The 22930-nt window shown below is 41.1% G+C and overlaps 2 protein-coding genes across 6 annotated transcripts in view; one reads left to right on the forward strand and one right to left on the reverse strand.

The window, feature by feature from the left end:
• Positions 1 to 1593: 1593 nt before the first annotated feature.
• On the forward strand, positions 1594 to 21854 carry CCNJL (cyclin J like). The gene is made up of 5 exons (XM_061456602.1): positions 1594 to 1656; positions 11275 to 11485; positions 18701 to 19000; positions 19812 to 19971; positions 20999 to 21854. Exons 1-5 carry the CDS (start codon positions 1594 to 1596, stop codon positions 21447 to 21449), a joined length of 1185 nt encoding a protein of 394 aa, XP_061312586.1. The 3' UTR covers positions 21450 to 21854.
• FABP6 (fatty acid binding protein 6) overlaps positions 4918 to 22930 on the reverse strand; it is a 57104-nt gene continuing 39091 nt past the window's right edge. Inside the window, exons 6-8 of one of the 5 annotated variants that reach the window (XR_009743967.1) lie at positions 17009 to 17112; positions 7164 to 7370; positions 4918 to 6191 (exon numbers count right to left, since the gene is read on the reverse strand). The gene's annotated coding sequence lies outside the window, so the exon portion shown is untranslated. Of the gene's footprint in view, positions 6192 to 7163; positions 7371 to 7586; positions 8499 to 8525; positions 9541 to 16560; positions 17113 to 22930 lie in introns of those variants that run through there. The other 4 variants (XR_009743969.1, XR_009743968.1, XR_009743970.1 and 1 more) reach the window with 4 other exon arrangements.

Here is a 22930-nt window from a genome sequence, read left to right on the forward strand (position 1 = left end):
GGTTCCAGGATGTGCTTAAAAGAAAATAAGGGAAAATTATTTCTGATGGACACTTGGTGGCAGCTTTTATCTGCAGGCTTAACAGCTGCTGCCACTTAACTTCACTGCCTGCCTTTTATAGCAGGGCCAAACCAGCAAAGATGGGACTATAAACAACTAGGGTATGTCTTATGGGAAGATCTGGCCAACAACTTTCTTTGATCACAAAAATATTTTCCTAAGAACACTAAAATCAACACAAACATTTGACTAGAGCAGCAGATTTTTGTTGTTCCTTTCCTTTAGGAAATCAACAGAGAAAAAATAGCTCTTTAAATGGGAAAGCTGTTGCTAGGCCTGCTAACATTTCTTGTGAACATTTTTCATCCTTCCTGGGTCAGTAGTGAGATTTGGGTATAAAGCAGGTTCTGTGGTGATTGTTTTGGCACCTGGAATTGCTAAGCAGAGCGCTAAGAATGACTTGTTGGAAAATTTCAGTTTAGTCTGCTGCAGCATCCACTGAACCATACAGATGTTCCTCAGAGGGCTGGGAACCGTAGTGCCTGGTGGTTTCTTGGGCTCTTTGGTTTAAAACTTGGAATGGATGAGCGTCCTTGAGCTCCCAGGGCAACACAGGGACTGATGCCCAGTCTGGAAGCTTTAGCCAGGCTGAGCTCTGATGGTGACCCGCCCATCTCCAGTTTTTGTGGCATCACAGCAGGGTCCTGCTGTAGTCTGTGCTGTGTGCTGCTGCGTAACAGGGATGCAACCCGTTCCAAAGACACAAGACGTGGTGACATGGGGAACGTGAGGGAGTGTACCCCCAGCTGAGTCCCAGCTCAGTGTCTGCACAGGACAGCTGTTTTCTGGCACGGTGAGACCTTGGCAAACCTTGACATGTGGCCTGAAAGGGAGTCCTACCAAACCTCATGCTCAGACATGAGCAAGCACTTCTGTCTACAGATTTCTGGCAGCTTAAGTCAGGGCATCTTGTGTTGGGAATCATAAGCCAAGGAAAAAGTCAATCTCTTCTGTTGACTCTGGGGATATTTATTGAGTATTCAGAGTCTTCGTTACTGGGACACGCTTTACGTTCCATTTTCTGCGGCCGATTTGCGTGCACTGCCTTTTCCGGTGCAGCCAACAGCGACAGACCCAGGTCACCGCTCCGGCGGCTCTGGTCTGCCCTGAGCCTCCCTGGTCCGCCCCGTGCTGTCCGCTGCCGCGCGGGACAGCGCAGGTGTACCCTCCGCTAACGGCCGCTGGGGCGGAAGGACGTGTCCTTGCGCGGAGCAACCGGCCGGTTGTTAGGGTAACAAACCTCCGAGCAGCACCGCTCTCCTGCGAGGTGCGCGCCCGGCAGCGCTCCCGAAGCGCCGGGAGAAGGTCCCGACCGCCGGTCCGGCCCCGGGAGGGTGGCTGGGGAGGCGCCCCGGGCGTGGTGCATAAATCAAAGGGTTAAGCAGTCGTTAGCGCTGATAGCGGGGCCGGTTGGTGCCGCGGGGAGGGCCGGCGGAAACGGCCGCGGGGCTTCGGGTGATTTGTCTGGTTTGTTTTCCCCTCCCTGCAGAGCGGTCCCGTTTCTCTTCCAGACCTTTGGATGGAAAGAAAAGGATGGAGAAGGAGTGGTGGAAAGAGGAGCTGGCAGCAGACATCCATCACACTCTGAGGATGAAGGTTGGATCCCGCTTTGTTCCTTCCCCCCCCTTCTCGCCCCACCGGCCCGTGGAGCAGGGCCCGGAACGGCCCCGGCTGGGCTCGGTGTCGGCAGCTCCCCTTCTGCCCGTCGCGGAGGGGCAGGTTTGCACTGAGCCCTTCCCTGTGCTCTGCTCGAGACCTTTTCAAAGCCAAACCTGTGAAAGCTGCTACCTAAAAATACCCGTCTGTGACTTCCCTGTAGCGTTAACTTGGTGAAGGCGCTGATGAGTGATTGCATTAAACCCTAAGAGGATGTTGCTGTTGACCCGTCAAAAATCAGCGTATTAATGGAACTGGAGAAAGAGCATTGCTTCTTTTCCAACAGATAAATGCTAGAGTTAGAGTTAAGAGGTGGGATCCTGCTCCTTGGCAGGCTGCAGAGGCGCTGAATAAACAGCTATAGTGGGGCTTGTAGTGGGTTTTCTGGAAGTTACTCGTATCGTTTACGCGTGGAGTAGAAAACCAGCAAAGTGTCCTGCAATAATATTGCAGAATAACCCGGCGGCTGTGCGCTGAACCTGTACGGGAAACAGGTACCACCGAGCTGCTCGTTAGCTTCTCACGTTCCCTTCGGCAGGCTCCGAACTTCGGAGGAGCTCTGAAGTGCTGTTTAGTGAGGTGACATGAGAGAGAGGCCTCGACAAATATTGACAACCTGCACTTGACATAGCTTTTAAGTTGCTAAAGTTAAGGCTAGCAAAGTTACGCTTTGGACATTCTGTTCCCTTTGTTCTCTTTACAGGCTTTTAGCAATAAATTATGTCAGGTAAGTTAACTGTTGTTAGGGATCTGCGAGGGGCTCCGTTAGATCTCGCCTCCTCCAGCTGAGGCAGGTCCTCCTCAGTACAGGGAGGAATAACTGAAAATCGACTTGGCGGGGTGTTAAAAGAAGGGTGTGAGGCAGCTTTGATTATTTATTTAGTTTTGTGTGCCCACTACCTTTTTAATCGACTTTCATTCTTCAGCCTGCTTTTGGATGCATCTGACTCTAAATTGCAAAAACTTGTTCTTTGTATATGGATACTAGCCTGCGCCAGCTGAAATGACAAGAATTGTTTGAATTCAAAGGATCCCCAAAAAGGGGGTATTTTCTGCTCTGAGGAAGCTTTACAACTCTTTCTGCTTGGACAATTCTAATTCTGCCTGTCTTGTAAGGATGACTTTTCTTTTTGAAGGAAATACTACATGAGAATCCAGACTGCAAGTATATCAAGCAAAAATAATCACAGGCCTTAAAGCTCCTTTGGTTCACTTCTTGTGATGTACGTTTTTCTTTTGCCAAGGTTTGCTTTTTTGATGTCTGAAGTGTCAGAATTTACTGTAGAGCATTGTGGAATTTCTCAAAAGGATCAAAACAAAGGATCTCAACAAAGTTTCAGGAAGATAAGTAGTTTTGAGGTGCTGAAGTCAGTGTTGTGAGCATGGACCAGTTTTAGGGACACCTGTAGCCATTGCATTAGAACAGAATAAGCTTCAATAGAGGCATCTGCACCTAGAGTATTAGTGTGTTGGTGCATTACTAGTGTATGAGCATGTTAATGGAGTGAGTACAGAAGATTCAGGCAAAGGTACCCTCAAGCCTGAATGATTTTTCTGGTTTAAGACACTTGCTGAGGAGTCTTAGCCTGGAACAGCATGTGTCCCTGGTAAAAATAGGCAGTTTAAAATAATTTGTTTTAAATAGCAAATATTTTCTGAAAACAACTGAAGGATCATTAAAAGCACTTTTGGTGTTTTGTTTTTTTTTCTTTTTCCTCAAAAAATATTTTAGGCACACAAATACAGAAATATGCCTACCATGAAACAGCCCAGGTTTTATGTTAACAACTGGAGAAAGTGTTATGCCATCCCTCTCATTTCCCCAGCTGGATTTGGGAATTCTTCTTAACCTCACTGAAAGATGATGTCCTTCGTGACAGATGCTGTGTGCTGTATCTGATGGGTTATGTTCTGCATGAGAGCCGATACTGAATGTGCGTGCTATACCTGAGTTCTCATTCAGAGAGGGCTGAAAGATGCTGTGATGCTTTGTGACTTCCCAAAGGCTCTAGCTCAATGCAGAGGAAATTAATAGCCTCTGAATTGTCTGACTAGTAAAATATCTGTGCTGTGATTATTGGCACGTAGTGTTCAACTTAGCAGGGTTGTATTGTGTTAGTTACTGAGTGTGCAGACCTAGTGGAACAAAATGCCTACATTTCAATAGTGCTACATGCATCCTTAGGCTTTAAATGAAAGGTTAAATATTCTCCTGGATTAGGCCAGAGTATTAAACCTGTCTGAGAAGGAAAATAAAAATTGGAGCATACTCTGTGTTTTTGTACTAGAAGAGTCTAACACACACCAAGCAAAGAAACTATGCTGTGTGTATGTGGTGGTATTTTCTGGTACTTGGCAACTTCTCCAATGGCCCTGCATCACTGATAATGGAAAGGTACTGGTTGTGCTGGGTAGCTGACTTCCATGTCAAAAATCAGAGATCTCTCTGTATGGATGTGGGACTACTGCAACATCTGCCCAAACCTTTTCTCTCCACTTTAGTAGCGCAGAATATTCCATAAGAGTGGAAAGCTGAGTGACAAGTCAGTGATGGCTTTTTTTTTGCTTATTGTTTAAAATTGAGGAAATACTTTGTTGTAGAAGGCAATCTGAATATCCCAGAAAAAACTGATGTCTGTTTGCTATTCCTGCCCCATTTTTGTGCTTATGTTGGGCTGTTTCCTTCCAGGATATGTTCATTTCCTGCAATTAATGAGAATTGCTAGTCTGCCCACATTTCCCTTTTATTTATCTCTTGCATAGCTTCTCAGAGCAGAGCCAAATTTTACACTTGTTGCTTGTGAATTTAAAAGGTTAAAAATTGTAACTTGACCTTTTTAAAGGCAGTCCAAATTACTGTCTGCAGTTGCTTTCAGCCAGGTGAGGAGAACTGATCCTGTTTCTGCTGGAAGCAAACAGTTCTTTGCCATTAAGTGGTAGAAATGTATGAGTGATTTCCTCTAGGTGAATGCTCCTCCACAGCTATCTCCTACCTCCTCTTGATTTAAAAATCTTAATGAGGAAATGCTGTTTACCACCACGATGTGTTTCATTCTATTTTGACATGCAACATTTCCCTTGGCTTTGTCTGGAGTGTCATCTGAAGCAGGAGTGTAATCCATAGAGGGTTTGTTGTGAGGGGCCCTTCACTGCTCTTAAGTAATGTTAGCATAAATGCATTTCTTGCAGTTTTAGATCTTCCTGTTAGTACAGGATCTTATTATTAACTTTGTTCAGTAAAAACACCACCTCTTCCCCCTTCTCACTGCATCCAGTGTATGTCCCTGTACTTCATGTAGTTGGGCCAAAGCATCTGGTTTACTTAACTTGCAGATAGCGTGAAGGTCTTGATGTAACAAAGTACTGTGTTATCTTTTAGCCTCTGAAGTCCACTCTTGTCCTTGTTAATTTAAAAAATGGTCACCCTTTCAATGCTTAATTAAATGGTAAATTTGACATAGTCAGATCTCTCTGACACAGCCTGAACTGCAGAGTGGTGCAGACTAGCCAGTGACATTCTGAGCAGAGGGAAGGTATTAGGGTGTCGTGTAGGTGTTGCTTCTGGGTCTTCTTTTTAAAACAAGATCTGGATGAGAACCTGTGGACATGCAAAGGTTTTGTGCTCTTTTCTATTTCATTTAATAGGATAAAACATTAACCTTGCATTCTGATGCACCTTTCCAGTTTTATCAGCTGTAAAAGAAAGTAGGTGTAAAAGGCATTGAGGTGTATTAATAGCAGGATTTTTTTTTTTTATCCAAGACTGCAACAAAAGCATAATCTGTTCACTTAAGGGAAAACACACACAAAACCCCCTAGCTTCTGAAAATCAGCAACAATAGCATTACTGGTTGCTTGCTGTAATTTACTTATGTTATAGATGGCAGCATGTGCATGAAGCTGAAAGGAACAGGTGTCCTAATAAAGTACATGGTTATTCATGATCTCTCTTCTTTTTCCTTAAAGTTGGAATTTCAATTTTCACACTCCTGTCTCTGACCCTTCTCAGATTAGCTGCTTGTGAGTACTTTGAAGTGTGTAAGAAGGACTTAATGAAATGCTTGATAAGAATCCACAGTGGACCATGTGAAGTAATTGATTTTCAAGCACAATACTAGTTCAACTTTCCTGCAAATTTCAATTGCCTGGGGCTGTTGCAAGGGTGCTGAAGGGTGAAATGGATTCAAGCCCAAGAAGTTTTCAGGTACAGTTGAAATAGTGTGTTGGTTTGCCCCAGGGTTTTTGTGTGACATCTCAGTAGTACTCCTGAAGCATAAGTGTCTATGCTAAGTTCAGATCTTGAGGAAAAGCTAAATGCGTCAGCTGTACTCTACTATCAGACTGTTCACAAACACACTAACTCTTTTTGATCAATTAGTTAAACTGCACTCGGCTAAGCATGGAAGCACTCACCAGCAAGTTTCCTATGTGTGATTTTGTTACGGGAAGGCACAGTGCTGCAGTCTGGATTGGCTCTGTGGAGGGGAGAAGAACAGCATGATGTTAATAGCAGTATTAAATTGGTTGCATGCTACCTACCTACTGCAAAACAGCCTGCAGAGTGCTTTCAATTTTCAAGCTCCTGCATAAAAAAGTAGTATGAATTTTTCTTTGCATGTCACCTTCTTGCCTGCATAAATAATACATTAGAGGAGGTAGCTTTTAGTGGTTTCTTATGTGTAGTGCAATAATTGTATCCAAGAGGTCAGTTTGGCACCTTTCTCCCACAGCTGGAAAGCTGTTTGCTTAGAACACAAAACAGGAAGGAGTTTGTCTCTTTCAAAGAACAACTGTTAATAGCCTGCTAGATAAGCTTTCCCTTTATTTTTCATCTACAGGCATTTCTTTTTCCTGTTCTAATGCCAACAACTTTGCAGTATCTGTTATTCTTGCTATAGGAATTCTTAAGAATCTGGTGGAGGTCACGTACAGGCTGTTTTTCCAGAGCATGCAACATAGTGAGAGCTAAATGACTGCCGAAGTTACCATGGTTTTTCCTACTTTTCTCACTTAAATACTTAGCAAAGGCACTTTTAAATTTGAGTGCCTTATACTGACACCACACAAGTAGTATCTTGGTTTCATATACTTTTCCCCTGGATTAGTAAGTATCACGGAGAACTTGTTGAAGCTTAAGTTACACTTCATTGGGTGTCTTTTTCATCAGCTGGAAAATTCTTTTTCCAGATTTTGGGTTAGGATCAGTGGTGAACATTTGTGAGCTGTGGTAGCAGGGGCTATATGTTGGATTCTGATGAGGTATCCAGAAACAGAAGTAGATAATAAGATATAATAATTAGAGAAGTATAAAGTTCATATTAGTAAATGAAGCCTGTGTCTGTGGAGGGGAGTATTGCAAGTTATTTCTGGATGAATAGTCCTTACTGTTACTGAGGAGCTTTGGCTCAGGTGCTTTGTTTTGCTCCAGAAAGGTTGAGGTAATTTACTTGGCTGTCCACGGAGGATGCAGTTCTCTGGAGATTGGCTGTGCAGCAGCTGGTACCCTGGTACCCTGCAGCTGGAACTGCTGGTGCTGGGAGAGGGAGGAGGGCAGCAAGGAGAACTGGAACTGTTGCAGGAGTCAGAAGATGCTGCATGTTTGACCTGTGGCACAGAACAGATCCCAGCTGAAGTCCAAGTGCTCTGGTAGAAAACTACATGGTAGAAAACCAGATTTAGTTAACAGCTCCCTGAATTTCAGAACCTGAGGCATATTTGCTGCGTTTCATTTTTCTTGTCAAAAAGCCTGTGAGTCGTTCTAAAATACCTTGATGAATTCCACTTTTGTTCAGAGAGCTGATCGTTATTAGTGAACCTTATTACCACAATGTCATATCACTTGCTAACTTTCTACTGCTTTTTTTTTCTTCCTGACTGCTTGTCAGTTCATTACTGGTTACCAGTGGGAGAAGAGTTTTAGTGAAAATAAATTGGACAGAGAAAAATGTACGCATGGAATTTCTTGCCATATTGAACACCAGACCACCTGATGTGGAACTCGGAGGAGGTTAAGTGCTGGGTAGACTGGCCTGAGTCAGGTGCTGCTTTAAGGGAGCTGGAGGAAGTGATCCTGTTAAATTTTCTTCCTCTCCACTTCAATCGCTGTTTGGCTCATTTAGATTAAATTGCCAGTGAAAGCCTCACCTTCCTGTGGTTGCTCAAAAGCTTTCTTTAGTCTTGTTGCCTAGTGCCTCCTTTAGGGATGGATTCTGAAGTGCTTTTGCTCAGTCCAGTTATAAAGCCATCCAGACCAGACGAAATCGTGTCTCCTAAGCTCAGGTAATGGATTGTGCCAGCTGAAGCGGTCAGGTTACTGGTGGTGAGCTGTCTCTGCAGAGAATGAATGGCTAATGTCTGGAGCCTGTCTGGCTTTCAGATGTGATTGCTGTCCCCTACACCACTTAAAAATGTTTACACTGACTCCCTTCTTTTGGAAGGTCAGGTCTTGAAGCTGGTAGGAGGTGCCAGCTTAAAATTTGTCTTCACCTTAACACTGTTTCTCAGTCCAAGCCTTATTTTTCATGTTTTGAGTTTAAGTGGTGATCCCTTTAAATGCTGTGGTCTGACTTTGTGGAGGCTTTTTGTGGAGAGACACTGATCGATAGATTGAGCAAAGCTGGCCAAGTAATTTCCAAGACATGTGTGTTGCTGCTTTTAGCATTTCAATGTGGTAATTGTTCAGTAGCCCAAAGCAAAGTTGCTGAAGTAGATAAACAGGTCAAAGATAAGCAGAAGCAGCATATGAAGGGGCAATTCCAGCAGACAACGAGGCTTGGTCTTTCCTGGAGGTAGTGGCAAAAAGTAAGTAATTGAAACGATTTATTCTTGCTCTCCAGAAGTTAATTCGTTTTTTCCCCTTGAGTTGTGTTTGCTGATTCTGCATCACTATCCCCAAAGCAGCAAAGGCTTTTTTTAATTCAAAGGAATAATTATTTGCTTGATGAGTTTATGCTAAAGAATCCTGGGTAAGGGGGGTGATGGAAGGAGGTACATACCCACAGCAGTGCTGATAACCGTAAGCCTGCTGTTCAGTTCTTGCATTGTTAAACTATTCATTACTTGCTTTCCTTTAAAAGAAAACCTCGCCATTTAAGTCTGCTCTGTCAGTGTAAAAGCAGCCCTATTAAACCACTTACTAACTGCTTCATGCTGTATGGTGCAGGGCAAGGCTGTTGCCTATACACAGATAATTACCCTTGATGAATTAATACCTGTGAACTTGATCTTGAAAGAAACCACAGCACATGGTTCTGATACTCCAAACAGTAATCCTGAAGTTGAACCTTGTCTGTGCTGTCAGGTCTCATTATACTGAAGCCCATGTGCATGTTTTTGGTGGAAAAAAATGGAAATGCCTTTCACTTGTGCCCTTTGATAGTCACAGATTGTTAAAAAAATATATATATAAATAAAAAAAAGCAGATGTGTTACAGGGGAGTAAATGTCTGTTAAACCGGTAACAGAATAATCCTATTGGCTTAAATCCAGCGCTTTGACTGGTCTTTGAATTTGCTAGTGCAGTGGGCTGAGGAGGGGTAGTTCTGGCTTCTGAGCATCAGGGGTTTGGATGCAAAACTCTGGATCTCTGCTTTAATTCTGAGCCTCTAATGCTCACCCATTGAACTGTAACATTGAGACATGTCAGAATTTTTGACTACATGTATAACTGGGGCTACTGGTTATGTATTGTTATGGTCTAAAAATCAAATATCACAATAAATATGTATGCTGGCCCTGGTGTATGGCATAATTTTGCTGGGAGACTTAGCTGTTGAAACAGGAAAAACATCTCAGAAAATGAAACTTGAAGCTCCTACCAGTCACCTAGAAGAACAAAATATGCCAGAGGTAGAATTGCCACCTGATCTTACTTTAGCTTGTGCTTTGTGTAGACATAGTTAGAAACAATGCAGCTATTTTAACTGATGTAAGCACTGAGCTTTAAACCATTTCTGCCAGAACATTTGTTATTGGTATGCTATGAATTCCTGCTCTGAAACTGTATATGTCACTTGCACTGACGGATTGAAATCTCTGTACATAAGGCAGTTGAAAAATCAAATTTATGGGGTTTTTCTGGGTATAAAACAATGGGGGGGAACATGTCCCATTGTCTCCCTGCTTTATAAATTGTTACTGGTGGGCGATTTCTTTCTAATCCCCCAGAGCAGGCTGTCCCAGGTTTCAAAGGGCTGTTTGCCTGTCCACAGCATGTGTCTGTTCAGCCCGAAATGTGTTTTTCACTGACTTTCTTTAAAAAGGCCTGGGAAGCAATCATCTGGAACAGCACTCAGCTTGCTGTCTTTGTAAGCTGCTTCTTGTTTGGGAGCCTCCCTGGATTCCAGTTGTGTGCCCCTCTGAGTCTGATTGTGTAGCTATTTTTCCCTGATAAGTTGAACCTCCTTGTGGAATGCCTCCTTCCAGGGGATGAAAGGAGTGTGGGCAGCCACCGTGCCAGATGTGCAAGGTGCTGCCTCTTACTCCTGTATTGGGGTAGCCAGTGCAGATACTTCTTCCCAGCACTTGATTGAAAAAATACCTTACTTATGTAGTAGAATTAACTGCTATGTACAGCTTTGTATTCCATTATAAACCACTTCTATCCTGCTGCACTGTACTACTTCTGATTTATTTTCAAATATAGGTAATGCAAAAATTATGTATTACCTTGATACATTCCTGAGATGCACACCTTGCTGAAAGGGTATTTTTCTAATCCATGCCTATTAACATGGTGTTCAGCCCATTTTAATTCAAGTCTGGCCATGGTAACTGCATTAGTATAAGACCATGTCTGAAGAGAGAAAATGGTTTTAGCCTGTTACAGGTATTCCCAAGCAACTTCACTCCCACCCTTAAGCTACCCTTTGTGTAGTGGCTACAAATCTGTGTGTAAAAACACTTGCAGGTGAAGAGCTAGCATAGGTAGACCATAAACTTATGTAATTCTCCCTTGGAAATGAAAATTCATATATTGTATGTGAAATACAGTCTCAGTTTAATAATTAGCTCTTTAAATGCTGAAAGAGGTTACTACAGAAAATACTGGAACTTGCTATAATGATGAAAGTCTAATCATTCTCCCATTTTGTTCATTGTTGCTTGCTGTAGCCACATACAATGTGAAATTCTTAAATATTAGTAACTTGGGCAGCTGAGGAGGGGGCAGTATCAGGGAAACATATCCTGCCCTTCTTGCTTAATGAAACTCTTAAAAGTCTATGTAACAACCTAATTGGGGTGAACAAAGTTAAAAAGGAATCCTTTAAGATGGCCAAGAAGTTTGGTGTTCTGTAGAAAGCAACAGCAAGTTGTTCCTGGATCAAACTACAGTGTTTGACCATATGATTAATGCTGGTGAGGAAAGCGTGTGGATGACCAAAGTATTAGAAGTTAACTGACTGTCAAAACATGCAGTAATCCAGCCCTGATTTCTGTGTCAATCAGTGTTGTAGTTGCTAAGCATTTGCCATAGCAGGTGGTGGGTGTTGGTTTGGGATTCCAGACACTGAAATGCTTTCTGTTTCAGTACCTTTCTTCCTATTTTTTTCCCTATAGGAACTCAAATTGCCTGTGTACAAGGCTCGTTCACCGCAGATTGGGATGCGCCGATACTTCGTTGATGTCTTGACTGTGCTCAGCAACCATTGCAACCTCTGCCCTACAGCCCGGCATCTCGCTATCTATCTACTGGACCTCTTCATGGATCGCTATGATGTGACTGCCCAGCAACTCTGCATAATTTCATTTTTCTGTCTTCGCCTAGCAAGTAAGTTGGCTGCTGTCTATTAAGGCTTTTTCTTTTGAGCAGATGGTTGTTTTCCTCATATATCATGTACTGTTTTCTCTGTGTTAACAGCTTTCACGTACTTAGGGTAAAGCCTAATGAAGTCCAAATCAAGGCATAAAGCAGTCTGTTAATAAGCTTGGCTCAACTGCATAACTTGTGCTACACATCTATATTCAAGGATTTTAAAAGAAGCAAAAAAGCTGTCAAGACTTTCATTATGTAAATAACTGAAGTAAAATGCAACTTAGGCCATCTCTGTGCAACTGTGAAGGAAAAGGAAGTTCACAAACTGCCCTATGATAATACTAGAGGGAAATGTTTTGTAACTTCTGCCTGTTGGGGGTGAGGGGGAAAGCAATTTGCTTAAAAGAGCAAGCTTATGTCTAGTGAACTAAAGAGTGTGAGAGTCTTTCTAAAACTAAGATCAGAGCAATGCAGTAGCATGTATACATCTTGATTTGGAATAAAATCGTCCCTTACAGGAAGGGGAAAAGATCAACTACTGTAAAGGCAGCTTTTCTACCAACATGTAGAAGCAAAACATTGACAGTTGAACCAAAGTAGCTTTGCACAAAATTAACTCCTCATTAACTTGTATAGGTAAGGTTTAAAATGCTAGTAGGGCTCAGCCTGGAGACTTTTGGGAGCATAGTAAGCTCTGTTTTTACTGCCTGGGCCATCATAATGTTCTTTTTTGGTATGTGTAGTTCAAAGTGATGCAAGTCAAGAAAAACTACTCTACAATAAGTGGGAATTCCTATGTTTAATTTATTAGTTTCAAAATTAATGTTTTGGAGTAAAAGATTCTGAGTAAGTCAGAAGTACCAACCTGAAGTCACCTTAAAAGTTCTCACTGTAGCAAAGAAGAGTAAAACTAGTTCATTGCCTGTTAGTGCAAGTGCAGTAATTAGACCTTCCTGCAAAACATTACTGTAGGAAGTGGCATGGTTTTTCAGCAGAGGATTGCAGCAAAAGTGCTCTGCAGGCTGTGTTGCAAGAGACTTGTAGTCCTGAAAAAAATACACCTTCATTGTAGAGGGCAAAAAAAAACCCCAATAATAGTTGTGGTATATACATAATATCAAAATGACTGTTTGATACAGACTGTCTTTGAGTAATTGTTATAAACACGTTTTGAGAAACTCTGGGTTTTCTTCCTGATTGCTTCCTTAGAAAAAAACAGGTTGTTAAGGTTAGTCTGCAGGCCACAAGCAAGATGAGGTGTAGTTAGAGGCAAGATTACTTATTCCCACTAATTATTGTAAGTATGGGTTGCTTTGGGGGTGGGAGCGGCATAGTAGAGAAGCTTTTAGACACAACTTTTGAAATAGAAGCAGCAAACTTCTAAGTGAAGACTATTCTTAAGTTTAAAAATTGTTGTAAACTTGTGTTTTGCTTTGAAGCTTGTTGCTTCTGGTCTGGATCTAAAGGATTTCAAACACTCGTCTCTTTACCTACAGACATTGTCATCACCTATTTTTGATAGCATACAACAGCAGTGCTGTCATGATGGAGAATGTAGCATTCTGCTAGATGTCCTTTAGTTAGCTGGGCTAATTTCTAATTTTTCCCATTTTGACTGGGTCATCAGTTTCCCCAGCCAGGGAAACTGGATGATGATAGTGTTTCCCACTTCGGTAATAACTGGGAGGGGCTGAGAAGTTAATACTGTTGCAAACAAATTGCACTAGCAGTCAAGTAATGTTCAGCCTGGACTTGCTGCAGTTGAGAGGAATGTGGATGGTGTGTCCCTCATATCATTCAGTTACTGACTAGGCAGAAGATGTATGTTTCTTTGCAATGCATGCACACCATAATAATAGAAGGCTTCTGGCAATTCCTTCCAGATAGTTTAGCTCCTCACAACAGCTATAAAAGCTTTGAAGTTTACTAATGTCATCAGTGGTTGTTATTTCCTCTCAATCAATTCTGAAAAAGAATGGTAAAAATTGTTCGCAGTGAACTAAGTGCTATTTGGGGAGGGAAGGAAAAGTTGCTGGAAAAATTGATGTCGCAGTTACTTTAGGAATGCATTTGGAATAGCCCATCTCTTTCACTTGCACTAAGGGAAACTTTATGATCTAAATCAGAATCATAAACTGAACATCTTTCTGTAACACAAAAAGACCTGTCCATGTGGATGTTTTGGCTAGGTACATGACTAGAGACGGAGAACCTCCTTTGGAGGTCCACTGTGGTAATATAAGAGGTTGTAGGTTCCTGCTGCCACAAGATCATTAGTGAAGTCCAGTGATTTTAATTGTTCAAAAGGAGAGATGCTGGTTTTTGGTGAAAAGTAATGTTGGACAGCTGGGACTGGTGGTCTTCAGCCAAGCCAGCTGGATCTAGAGCCAGGATAGTTACCAGTACACCTGCACAGAAGCCAGGACTCTGTCTCTGCATCAGGCTATAGACAGATGCTCCTATAAGTGACTAAAAATGTTACTACTTTCCTTTTCCCCCAGAGGACCCCAGTGCTTTTAGTAAGCTCTGATTTATTTTTCCAGACAAAATCATCTGTCTGATGCTGTCAGTAGATGGATTGATCTAGGTTAACTAACACTTTGAAGGGAATTGAGGAGCTTTCAGTTTGCCTCACCAGGCAGCTGAGAAGGCAGATCCTTGTAGAGGGGCACTGCTGAGCAGCAGCAGGTTGTAAACTGCATCTTCATTGGGCAATTTATTACAGAAAATGATAGTGATATTAAGGTGCTCTAGCCCTAAGTGTCCTGTTAGAAAAAGGGATTGTGTAAAGATAGCCCATCTGCTTTAGTGCTGCTTGACTCAAGTTGCCTGCTGAAAGCTGTGCAAACCAGCTGCCCCATAGTAGATGAGTTGCACTGACACAATCAATTCAGATGGCCCAGCTGCAGGAGCAGTAAACTCTGGGGAGAAAGCAAGCACCTGGACAGTAAGTCTTAAACCACTGCAATTGTTTTTTCTGTGAGTTTTCTAACTGTACTATACAGAGACTGTACAGTTATGGTGTATCAGTATAGTTAAAGCAGTGCAGCTTTTGCTTGTTGCTGTAAAATCCTAGCTGGGTCCTGAAGCCTGTTCCTTTCTTTCCTGAAGAGCTAACCCCCTTCAGCAGCAGGTGCTTCTGTACCTGATAAAAGCAACATCTCAGCCATTCATTGGCACTGAATGTTCCAGCAATTTTAGTTCTTATGGCCCCTCTTCCTCAAGAGGGTTCTGCTGCTATGGAGACATGAAAACAGTTTTTAAATGTATTGATTTAAGCAAAGCTGGTTTACTGCTCAGCACATCCAGTGCTGCATTGCCTCACAGAGTACTTGGGTATTTCTTATGGTTTTCCTGGCTTTATTTTGCTCAGCTCCTTAGTCTGCCAGTGGATTTCAGCAGCTGAATTAACTCGGGACAGTAAAACCAATCAGAGCAAGAAAAGATGTCCGTGCTAAGTGGGCTCAGTTTAGGGCATGGGTAATCCTTTATTGCCTAATTCCTCATTAACTATGTGGAGCTCTTGTCAGACATCAGGCAGCTTTCCTGTTTGACTGTGTTTTCTCATCCATTCTCTATTGTTCCTTGTCTCCATTTCTTAAGCAGGTAGCTGTTGTGACAAAGACAGCTGAGCTACTTCTTTTCAATAAAAGATAATAGTGGGTGTCAGTACAAGATATAGATTAGTGTAAAACTTAGTCTGTACTCTTAATTATTGTTTTTATTTCCCTGTTGACGTAACATGTACAGAATATTTTCTTGATTAATTAAACTTTACTGTAGTAAGGCATCTCTAAAATAGCCTGTCTCTTCCTTCCCTTGCTTAGAGGACATTTAGAAGCTGTGTTTGTGTCTGGGTGCAGCCTGGGAGAGAGTCTCAGAAGTTTGGTTTACCACCTTCTGGAACAGTGTAGGAATAAAGAAAAGTAGGCCTTTAGCTGCACAAGCAGCCACAGGTCTTTTCTTCATGCTGGGCTAGATGGGTTTGACTGGTTTATCCTTCTTTGGGATTGATTTTAATTGTGTATGGGACAAAACGTATTTACACTTTAGTGACTCTTTAAATTAGCAGTCTTTTTTGTTCCTTCGTCTTCTCAAGGACTCTGAAAATGTAATAAAAGAAATTGCCTGCATGTCCTGCCTTTGTTTTGCTGCCCATGTAAAACCCCAGGAAGATACCTACCCAACCAGTAGCAATCAGTCTGAACTGCTGCTGTGTAGCAAGATTTACATTGTGACTGCTCCATCCAGTTGCCTGCTGCAGTGGATGAAGCAGTTCTTCAGGGTATATTTGATAGGAGTGATGCTTCTCTAAGACCTTTATTTTTTCCTAGAGAAAAGCTGGCATGGATTGATAGGCTGTTCTGATAATGTGACAAATGTGCTAATGAAATGCACTTCTTTATAGTTTCAGCCTTGTCCCCTTGACAACAGGACTTGCTCTGGCTTTCATTCATCAAAAGAAAAGTGTGAATGTGTAACACAAAAAGCACTCACTTTTTTTTAGGCTGGGGAGCATCTGATTGTAGAATTTGGAGTGGGACAGAACATCATCTAAAGTAACTTGGAAATACCTTGTTATCATTAATCACAGTGGTATTACACACATTAAAAATGTTCCATTCTGCCCCCATTTATTTAGATTTTTACAAAAAAGTTTCTCATAAATGTAAACATATGTTACAGGTTCATCTTATTTTATTTACCCTATTGACCTCAATAAGTTTCCTTGTATAAAAATTTGCAGCATCCACATATTTCTTAAATTAAGCATTGCTTTAAAGGCTGATAATTGTTACCTCAAAGAAAAACTTTTTCAGGTGACAATAGTGACAACTAAATGGTTTTACCAGTAACCAAACCCCAGAACCCAAGACCAAACTTTTAATTTGAGGTGTCTATGGTGGCATTTCAAAAGCATGCAAATGACTTCAAAGGACAGACTCCAGATGATAATTTAGGTGAAACAGCTTTGGTTTTCTTCCCAAAGTGTGATGTTGATTAATCAAGTCAGTGTTATTTGTTTGGTCAGTATTAAACTTGAAACTGTCTTGGCTGAGCCTTTAATACTCTTGCAGCGATTGTGTTGGAGGTCCTGGTTCTCTCAGCATAAATACGCTGTGCATAGAACCTCAGTTACTGCTGCAACTGAAGGAACAAAAATAGGAATGCTATATTTTGATATCCTTAAATTAGGGAAACTGGGGAACTGGAAAAAGTCACACTGCATTTTAAAAAACATCTCCAACTTGCTCATGGCCAGCTTGCCTCTGACCTCTTTGGTCTGATGGCATGAAATAACTTTTGCTGTCCTCTCTAGATTTCAATTCAAAATAGGTGAGGAAGGGGTTTGATAAACTTGGAAACAAAGTGTTTTAGATCAAGGTGGAAAGTTAAAAGGAAGAATTTTCCAGTCAATAGCTTTGTCCTTTGTTAGTATGATACCTTCCTAACACTATTGTGCTGCTCTCCAGACTATAGTTTGACCTTTTGAAATTTCCAAAATTGAGTGGGAAGAAAGGAGCTTACAGACCTTACAGGAGCCAGAATGACAGATCCTGTCTGTAGTTTTCTGGGCATGCAGTGATTTCTCCTACTTCCACTAGCATACTCATTAAATTTCTGTACCAGGCTGACATCACCTGGGGGGAAGGAGGAGAACAAAGGGTTAACTTTCCTCTCAAATTTAATTTTTCTTAAACACTTCTAAGTTTAGGTAACAAGGAGATTCATGAACGCATATACAGACTCCTGAATTTCAAGGGCTTTTTCACTGACAGTATGCCCACAACCCTTTTGTATTGTACTTAATATGATGGATGAATTTTGTTTTTCATTGCTATTGTTCTGCTCTTTTATGGTGAGGTGCTGCCATATTACACTTATAATGTATTTCATATCCACTTTTGAATGTGTTAAAAAGACATTCAAGCTGCTAGGAGTACAGAAAATGGTCAGTTTTAATACACTGGAAACACTTTGGATGGAATTGGTATCTCAAACGGTTGGTAACATCTTTTAAAACAATTTTCTAGTGCAATATTGAGTCACTTAGATTTGACAAGACACTGAAGCCATATGACATGCCGATATCTTGTCACTTGGTCTATGTTGGTAAAGGAGCACTCTTACAGAGGCAGCAAAAGGACAACTGAAACAAGAATCAATTGTGGAATACATGCCCTCAAGAACAAAAAGGAAAAGTAACTGCAGAGTACTCTTGAGCAGCTATGGGTTTGGGTTTTGCAGCAGGGATGTTCTTTAAGGTGCAGTGGAAATTTACTAGTGGTGGTCGATAGTTGCTAGCTCTTGAACAAGGAGAGTCTGGTAGATAGGTCTTTATCAGCTTGGTTAAAAAGTAATAGTGTGAATTTAACAAGATTTTATTGTTTTAAGTTTGTAGCAGAGTAACACTGTTGCTGTATTTCTCAGCGGATTTGACTCCCAGGACTAGATCTATTGGACACTTTTTATGAAAGGAGGATGCTTTTTATGAAATAGAGCGAGATCCTGGTTTTCTGTACAAAATGACTGCACTTTGTACTTACTGCTGAAAATTGAGTCATTCTAGAGGCTACTGCTGTTTCAGTAGGCTGGTAAATACAGTTTAGAAGAAGGTGGAGCTTTGCTCAGCTGTCTTGGCTGAAAATGTATGCTCTCTCCTAACCCTGTAGGAATTATTTATGTTAATCACTTGGTTACAGTGTATTTCTCCTAGCCATTCAGTGACCTTAGTTAATGAGGCCCCCCCAAGACAGGAAGGAACAAAGAGAAATTCTGAAGCAGCAAGGGCAAAGGTGGCATTGCCCAGGGGTTTTTAATGTCTTCCTTTTTGTAGCATGTGCATTTAGCTTTTATACCCAAAGGAGCTTTTTTCTCTCAATATTAGATCTTTCTTTGCTATATTTTCCCCATGCTGCTTACTTTCTACACACTTGACTGAATACCCCTCAGCAGATTGCTTCCATTTATTGTCAGCAAAACTGTCTGTAATCCTAATGTGTTTATAATCCTGGGTTTGTCACTGATAGTATACTAACAAAAACAAAACTGTAAAAAGGACATTAGGAATACATTGGCTAGTCTGTTGCCTTTCTTGTGTCACTGTACTTTCTCACCATTCTTTAAAAAGCACCTTTTATCATTAGACTTTCTGGGAGTGTTCTTTACTGGCTTTTGGACGCTCAATCATAATGATAAATCTTACCTGAAAACCATCTCTTCTGGCAGGTAAATTTGAAGATAGAGAAGATAAAGTTCCAAAGTTGGCGCTCTTAAATAACCTGGCGTACATGTGCAAAGTGAATGTGGTATTAAACAAGCAAGATTTGCTTGCGATAGAATTACTGCTTTTGGAAATCTTCGACTGGAACCTCTGTATGCCAACACCAGCACACTACATTGACTACTACCTCTACATGTCTATTGGAGAGAATGAACTTTACAATGGCTGGCCCATCACCTCGCCAACTGAAGCCAAAGACTTTCTGGAGAAATATGCATATTATTTCCTTGATTTCTCAGTGCAAGGTAGGAGGATTAGTTTTGTGCTAGAATGATCTTCCATTAGGCAAAAGGCAAAAGTCTGAAAGAGATAAAGGCTTTAAAACTTGTCATAATGTGGATTGCACAAAGTTATCTGTGCAAAATGGTTTCTCTTTGCAGTTATTTCAGATGGCAAATGGGAGGTGACCCTTGTTTGTGTGCAAGTGTCTTGTCTCTTCAGAAATCTCTAGGTGGGATCAGGTTTTTCCTTCAGCTTAGAACACTAATTGGTGAGGCTCTCAGAAATGGGGTCTAAGTTTAGGTCTGCCACAGACTGTGAACTACTGTCAGTTGCAGATACGATATGCAGTTCAATATATGAATCTTTTTAAATGATATTTTTTACAGGGTCCTGTGCTGCAAGACATATTTAGAACAATGGGGCTTTTAATGATTTTATCTGTAGCATCGCTTCTAATATCTGCCCATGTGAGAGCCAGTGAACTACAGCATCCTCATAGGCTGGGTTCAACACTAATATTAATATGTGTGTAATTGCCAGTACCAAACTGTGGTTCAGCTGAGACCAGTCTACAAATTTCAGCAAAGTCTATTTTGTGGCCTTTTCTGAAATAAAAACTTACTGAAGCCTTGATAATAGTTACGAACAAGTAGCACAGAGATCTTCAGGAAAGCTTCATCCAGTTTTGAGAGGCTTTTTCTGGTCATGAGTTAATACTTTGAGATGTGTGGAACAAAGTTGTGGGTGTAATTTTGTCCTGTTTTGCCATGTATACTGTGTTCACTGCAGTGATGAGCAGGAGTATAATTCTTGGGTTTGTTTTTTCTTTTGTAGATCCCACTTTCCTCCATTTTCGTCCATCTCTGATTGCTGCAGCTTGTGTTTGTGCCGCACGTATCTGTATGCAGGTTTCTCCTGTCTGGACAATGCATCTTGAATGGCTAACATGCTATTCCTTGGAACATCTTGCCCCGTGCATTGAGATGATGCTCATGTAAGAAAGGAACAAAACCTGTTTGTGCTTTTAAGAAGATGTTAAGATGTTGTTTTATTTTTATTTTCTTTAAGTAATTGTTTGGCTAGAATTAAGATAGTACAATATTACATTAGTAGTCTCCATCTTCAGTTTGGGGAGAGGAATAAAAGATTAAAAATCAGGTCACTTTTACTAAATATTGTATTTAACAACAATTACAATGCAGAACAGTGTGCACAGTTTAGTGTTCATTATGTTCTACTGGTTGTCTGTGTGGTTGGATGGAAGGTTTTAGAGATGGTTGATGAAATATTTTTTCCCTTTGTTTTCTTACTGTACCCACAATACACCTGCTGCAGAGACACACATCTCCAACAATACACTAGGGAGACATTTCAGAACTGTTCTTTGCTTTTTCTCTAGTAAAGGACATGACTGGGATGCATCAATACTGCTCTGGTATGTGAGCACATACAGTCTTAATCATTCTATTTGGCTTTTAAAATTTTCTGTTTAGGCTGGGAGTGATGGTGGACCTTCTGAATTCCTACTAAAAGCAGGGCCAACTGAAGTTAAATAAATCAGACAGCTTGGGATGTTGTCTAGTCAAATTTTGGCTGTTTCCAAGGACAGAGACTTCCTAACCTCTCAGGGCCACTGGCTGCAGTGCATCATCATTCTCGTGATAGCCACAAGTGTGAAAATGTTTCTTTCTAATATCAATTGGAATTTGCATTGTTCCTTTATAGATATGCACTTTAATACTCTGCAAATACTATTTCAAATTTCTCTATGTTGTGGACTTAAGATTCCAAGACAGCCGGTCCATCAGTAAAAACATACTTGTGATGCAAAATAATCCATAGACCTGTTGTGTGTGAAGATTGCAGCAGGATAATTAGAAATTAATTGTGAAAGCAACTAGAGTCACAATATACACCTAGGGCAAAAAAGCTGATAATGTAGCCCAACTGGTGAACACTTTGGCATATATGCAGCCTCTATGAAGTTCTTTTTAATAAATCCTACTTATAATTTGTTTCAGGTATTATGAGAATGACGTCAATGAAGCCAATAACGTAAAAAAGCAAGTAACAATTCAACATCAAGAACAGGAAGCAGTGGGAAATCTGAGTTACCAAGCTACTACTCAAGTTCTCTTCCAGCAATCTAGTTACCACCCTTTAACACAGCATTCAGCTACGTTTTCCCAGTTCCAGTGGCCAGTACAAGATCTGTGCTCAGCTTATCGTGAATCTTTACAGCAGGCCCACAGGCCCAGTGGTCTGCTTGCTGGGAGCACTGACAGCTCCCTGCACTCCTACACAGCTCTTCAGCCCAGCCTTCAGCCACCTGCCCAGGCTCTGCCCATCCAGACACCCTTTGCCGTGCAGGTGGCATTTGGAACAGAGAGCAGACACTGCATTTCCATGGTTTGTGGCAGTAGTTACTTCAGTGATAATCATTCATATGCAGCTGGGTGTTTTGACTGGTAAATACTGACAGGAGAAAAAGGTGGTATGAATAGAAGCTGAAGAAGAGACTCTGATATAAGACGTGAATCTGAATTAAAACCATAGAGAAACAACATCCTTATGACTTGCCCATTCAGACAATGTTGATACAAATACACTGATGACTGGAACCTGATGCCTTTCTGCCAAGGCTTGTAGCTTTGGCTTTTAATGAGAGAGAGAAATAGAAATCTGTCAATATATCTCACTCAATGTCACCTTGAGAGGCATCTGTGTGGGACTCTGGAGATTACTTCCTTCTGATTTTCAGTTAGTGACTCAATAGAGTTATCTGAACACTTGTGTTGAAGAGTTATTTCAGGCTGGACTATATGTTGAATTTATGGCAAACTAGCAATGTTATCTAGAAGCTGTTGTTGGAAAACATGGAGTACTATCTCTCCCAGTGATGCGTTGCTTTGAACACTGGCAGCTTATACTACTGGAAGCTTTTACTAAAATATACTGAAATTGGCATCAGTTAAATGTGAACTTTGTTTATGCAGAAATCTATATGTAGGACACTTTCTATTTCCTTTGATCAGGAGTGATAGTTCAGGAGTAAGACTTTAGAATAAAAGGAAAAAAAAGAAAAACTGGCCAGAAGACTATCAAATACTTTTTGACTTGAAATTCTCCTGGAATCTGAACTTGGTGCTGCTGAACAGAACATCACTCTGCCTTCAAGCATTTTAGAAACAAAACCAAAACTTTAAATCATCTCTTACATCTTTAACATGCTGCTGCTTTTGAGACTGGAGATTATTCTTAATAAAATTGTTCATGAGCTTTATCAGGGATTTAATGTTACTTGAAGAAATCCTCCTGGAAAACCTCTTAAAAGGTTCACGGCCTTCAGTTATTTTATCTTTTGGGCTCAATGACTTCTAGCAGTAGCTCGGACTCAGGACAGAAGAACTGGTGTTAATGGGGCAAAGGTGGAGAACTGGTTAACTTTACTGTGAAATGAGAGTTTGACTGCAGTGCTGACTCAGTTTTTTCTGACTTTGCATTCTCTTGGAAAATGTAGCTGGTAAATTGAAGATCCTGTTGCAGCTTTGCAATGAGATGCACATCTACTGTCATGTATCCAGAGGGTTCTTTCTCAACTGAAACCAGGGCTCATAGTTCAGAAAACTGTAGACTTTTATGGTAATTTATATTTTTACAAGAAATGGACTTCTGCAAATGTGAACCTTTAGTTTTGATATATGCAACCTACTGTAAGTTTGTTTGAAGGCAGTACTCTTGGGTTGCCTTCTCTCTGAAGGTTCTCAGGACAGCAATACATGAAATGTGCAATATGCTTTTACTGACTTGGGGCATTTTTTTCACCTTGTGTCTCATAGTGATGTTTTAAATTATATTTTTAGAGACTTGCTTTTAATGGTGTTTTAAGGTGGAAGGGGAAAATGAGCCTGCATGCTAACATGTGTTTGTGTACTATGTTCCAAGAACACAAC

The sequence above is a fragment of the Pezoporus flaviventris genome, unplaced genomic scaffold (assembly GCF_033815535.1).
Source record: "Pezoporus flaviventris isolate CSIRO_AGI_PZ_B2104156 unplaced genomic scaffold, CSIRO_AGI_Pfla_v1 ptg000023l, whole genome shotgun sequence".
NCBI lineage: Eukaryota > Metazoa > Chordata > Aves > Psittaciformes > Psittacidae > Pezoporus > Pezoporus flaviventris.

Bases quoted from the DNA above. Each gene is read 5' to 3' on its own strand.
- CCNJL (XM_061456602.1), top strand. From the start codon at position 1,594: ATGGAGAAGGAGTGGTGGAAAGAGGAGCTGGCAGCAGACATCCATCAC. The intron at 19,001-19,811 runs GTAGGAGGATTA...TTTCTTTTGTAG, and splicing joins CCTTGATTTCTCAGTGCAAG to ATCCCACTTTCCTCCATTTT. The intron at 19,972-20,998 runs GTAAGAAAGGAA...AATTTGTTTCAG, and splicing joins TGCATTGAGATGATGCTCAT to GTATTATGAGAATGACGTCA.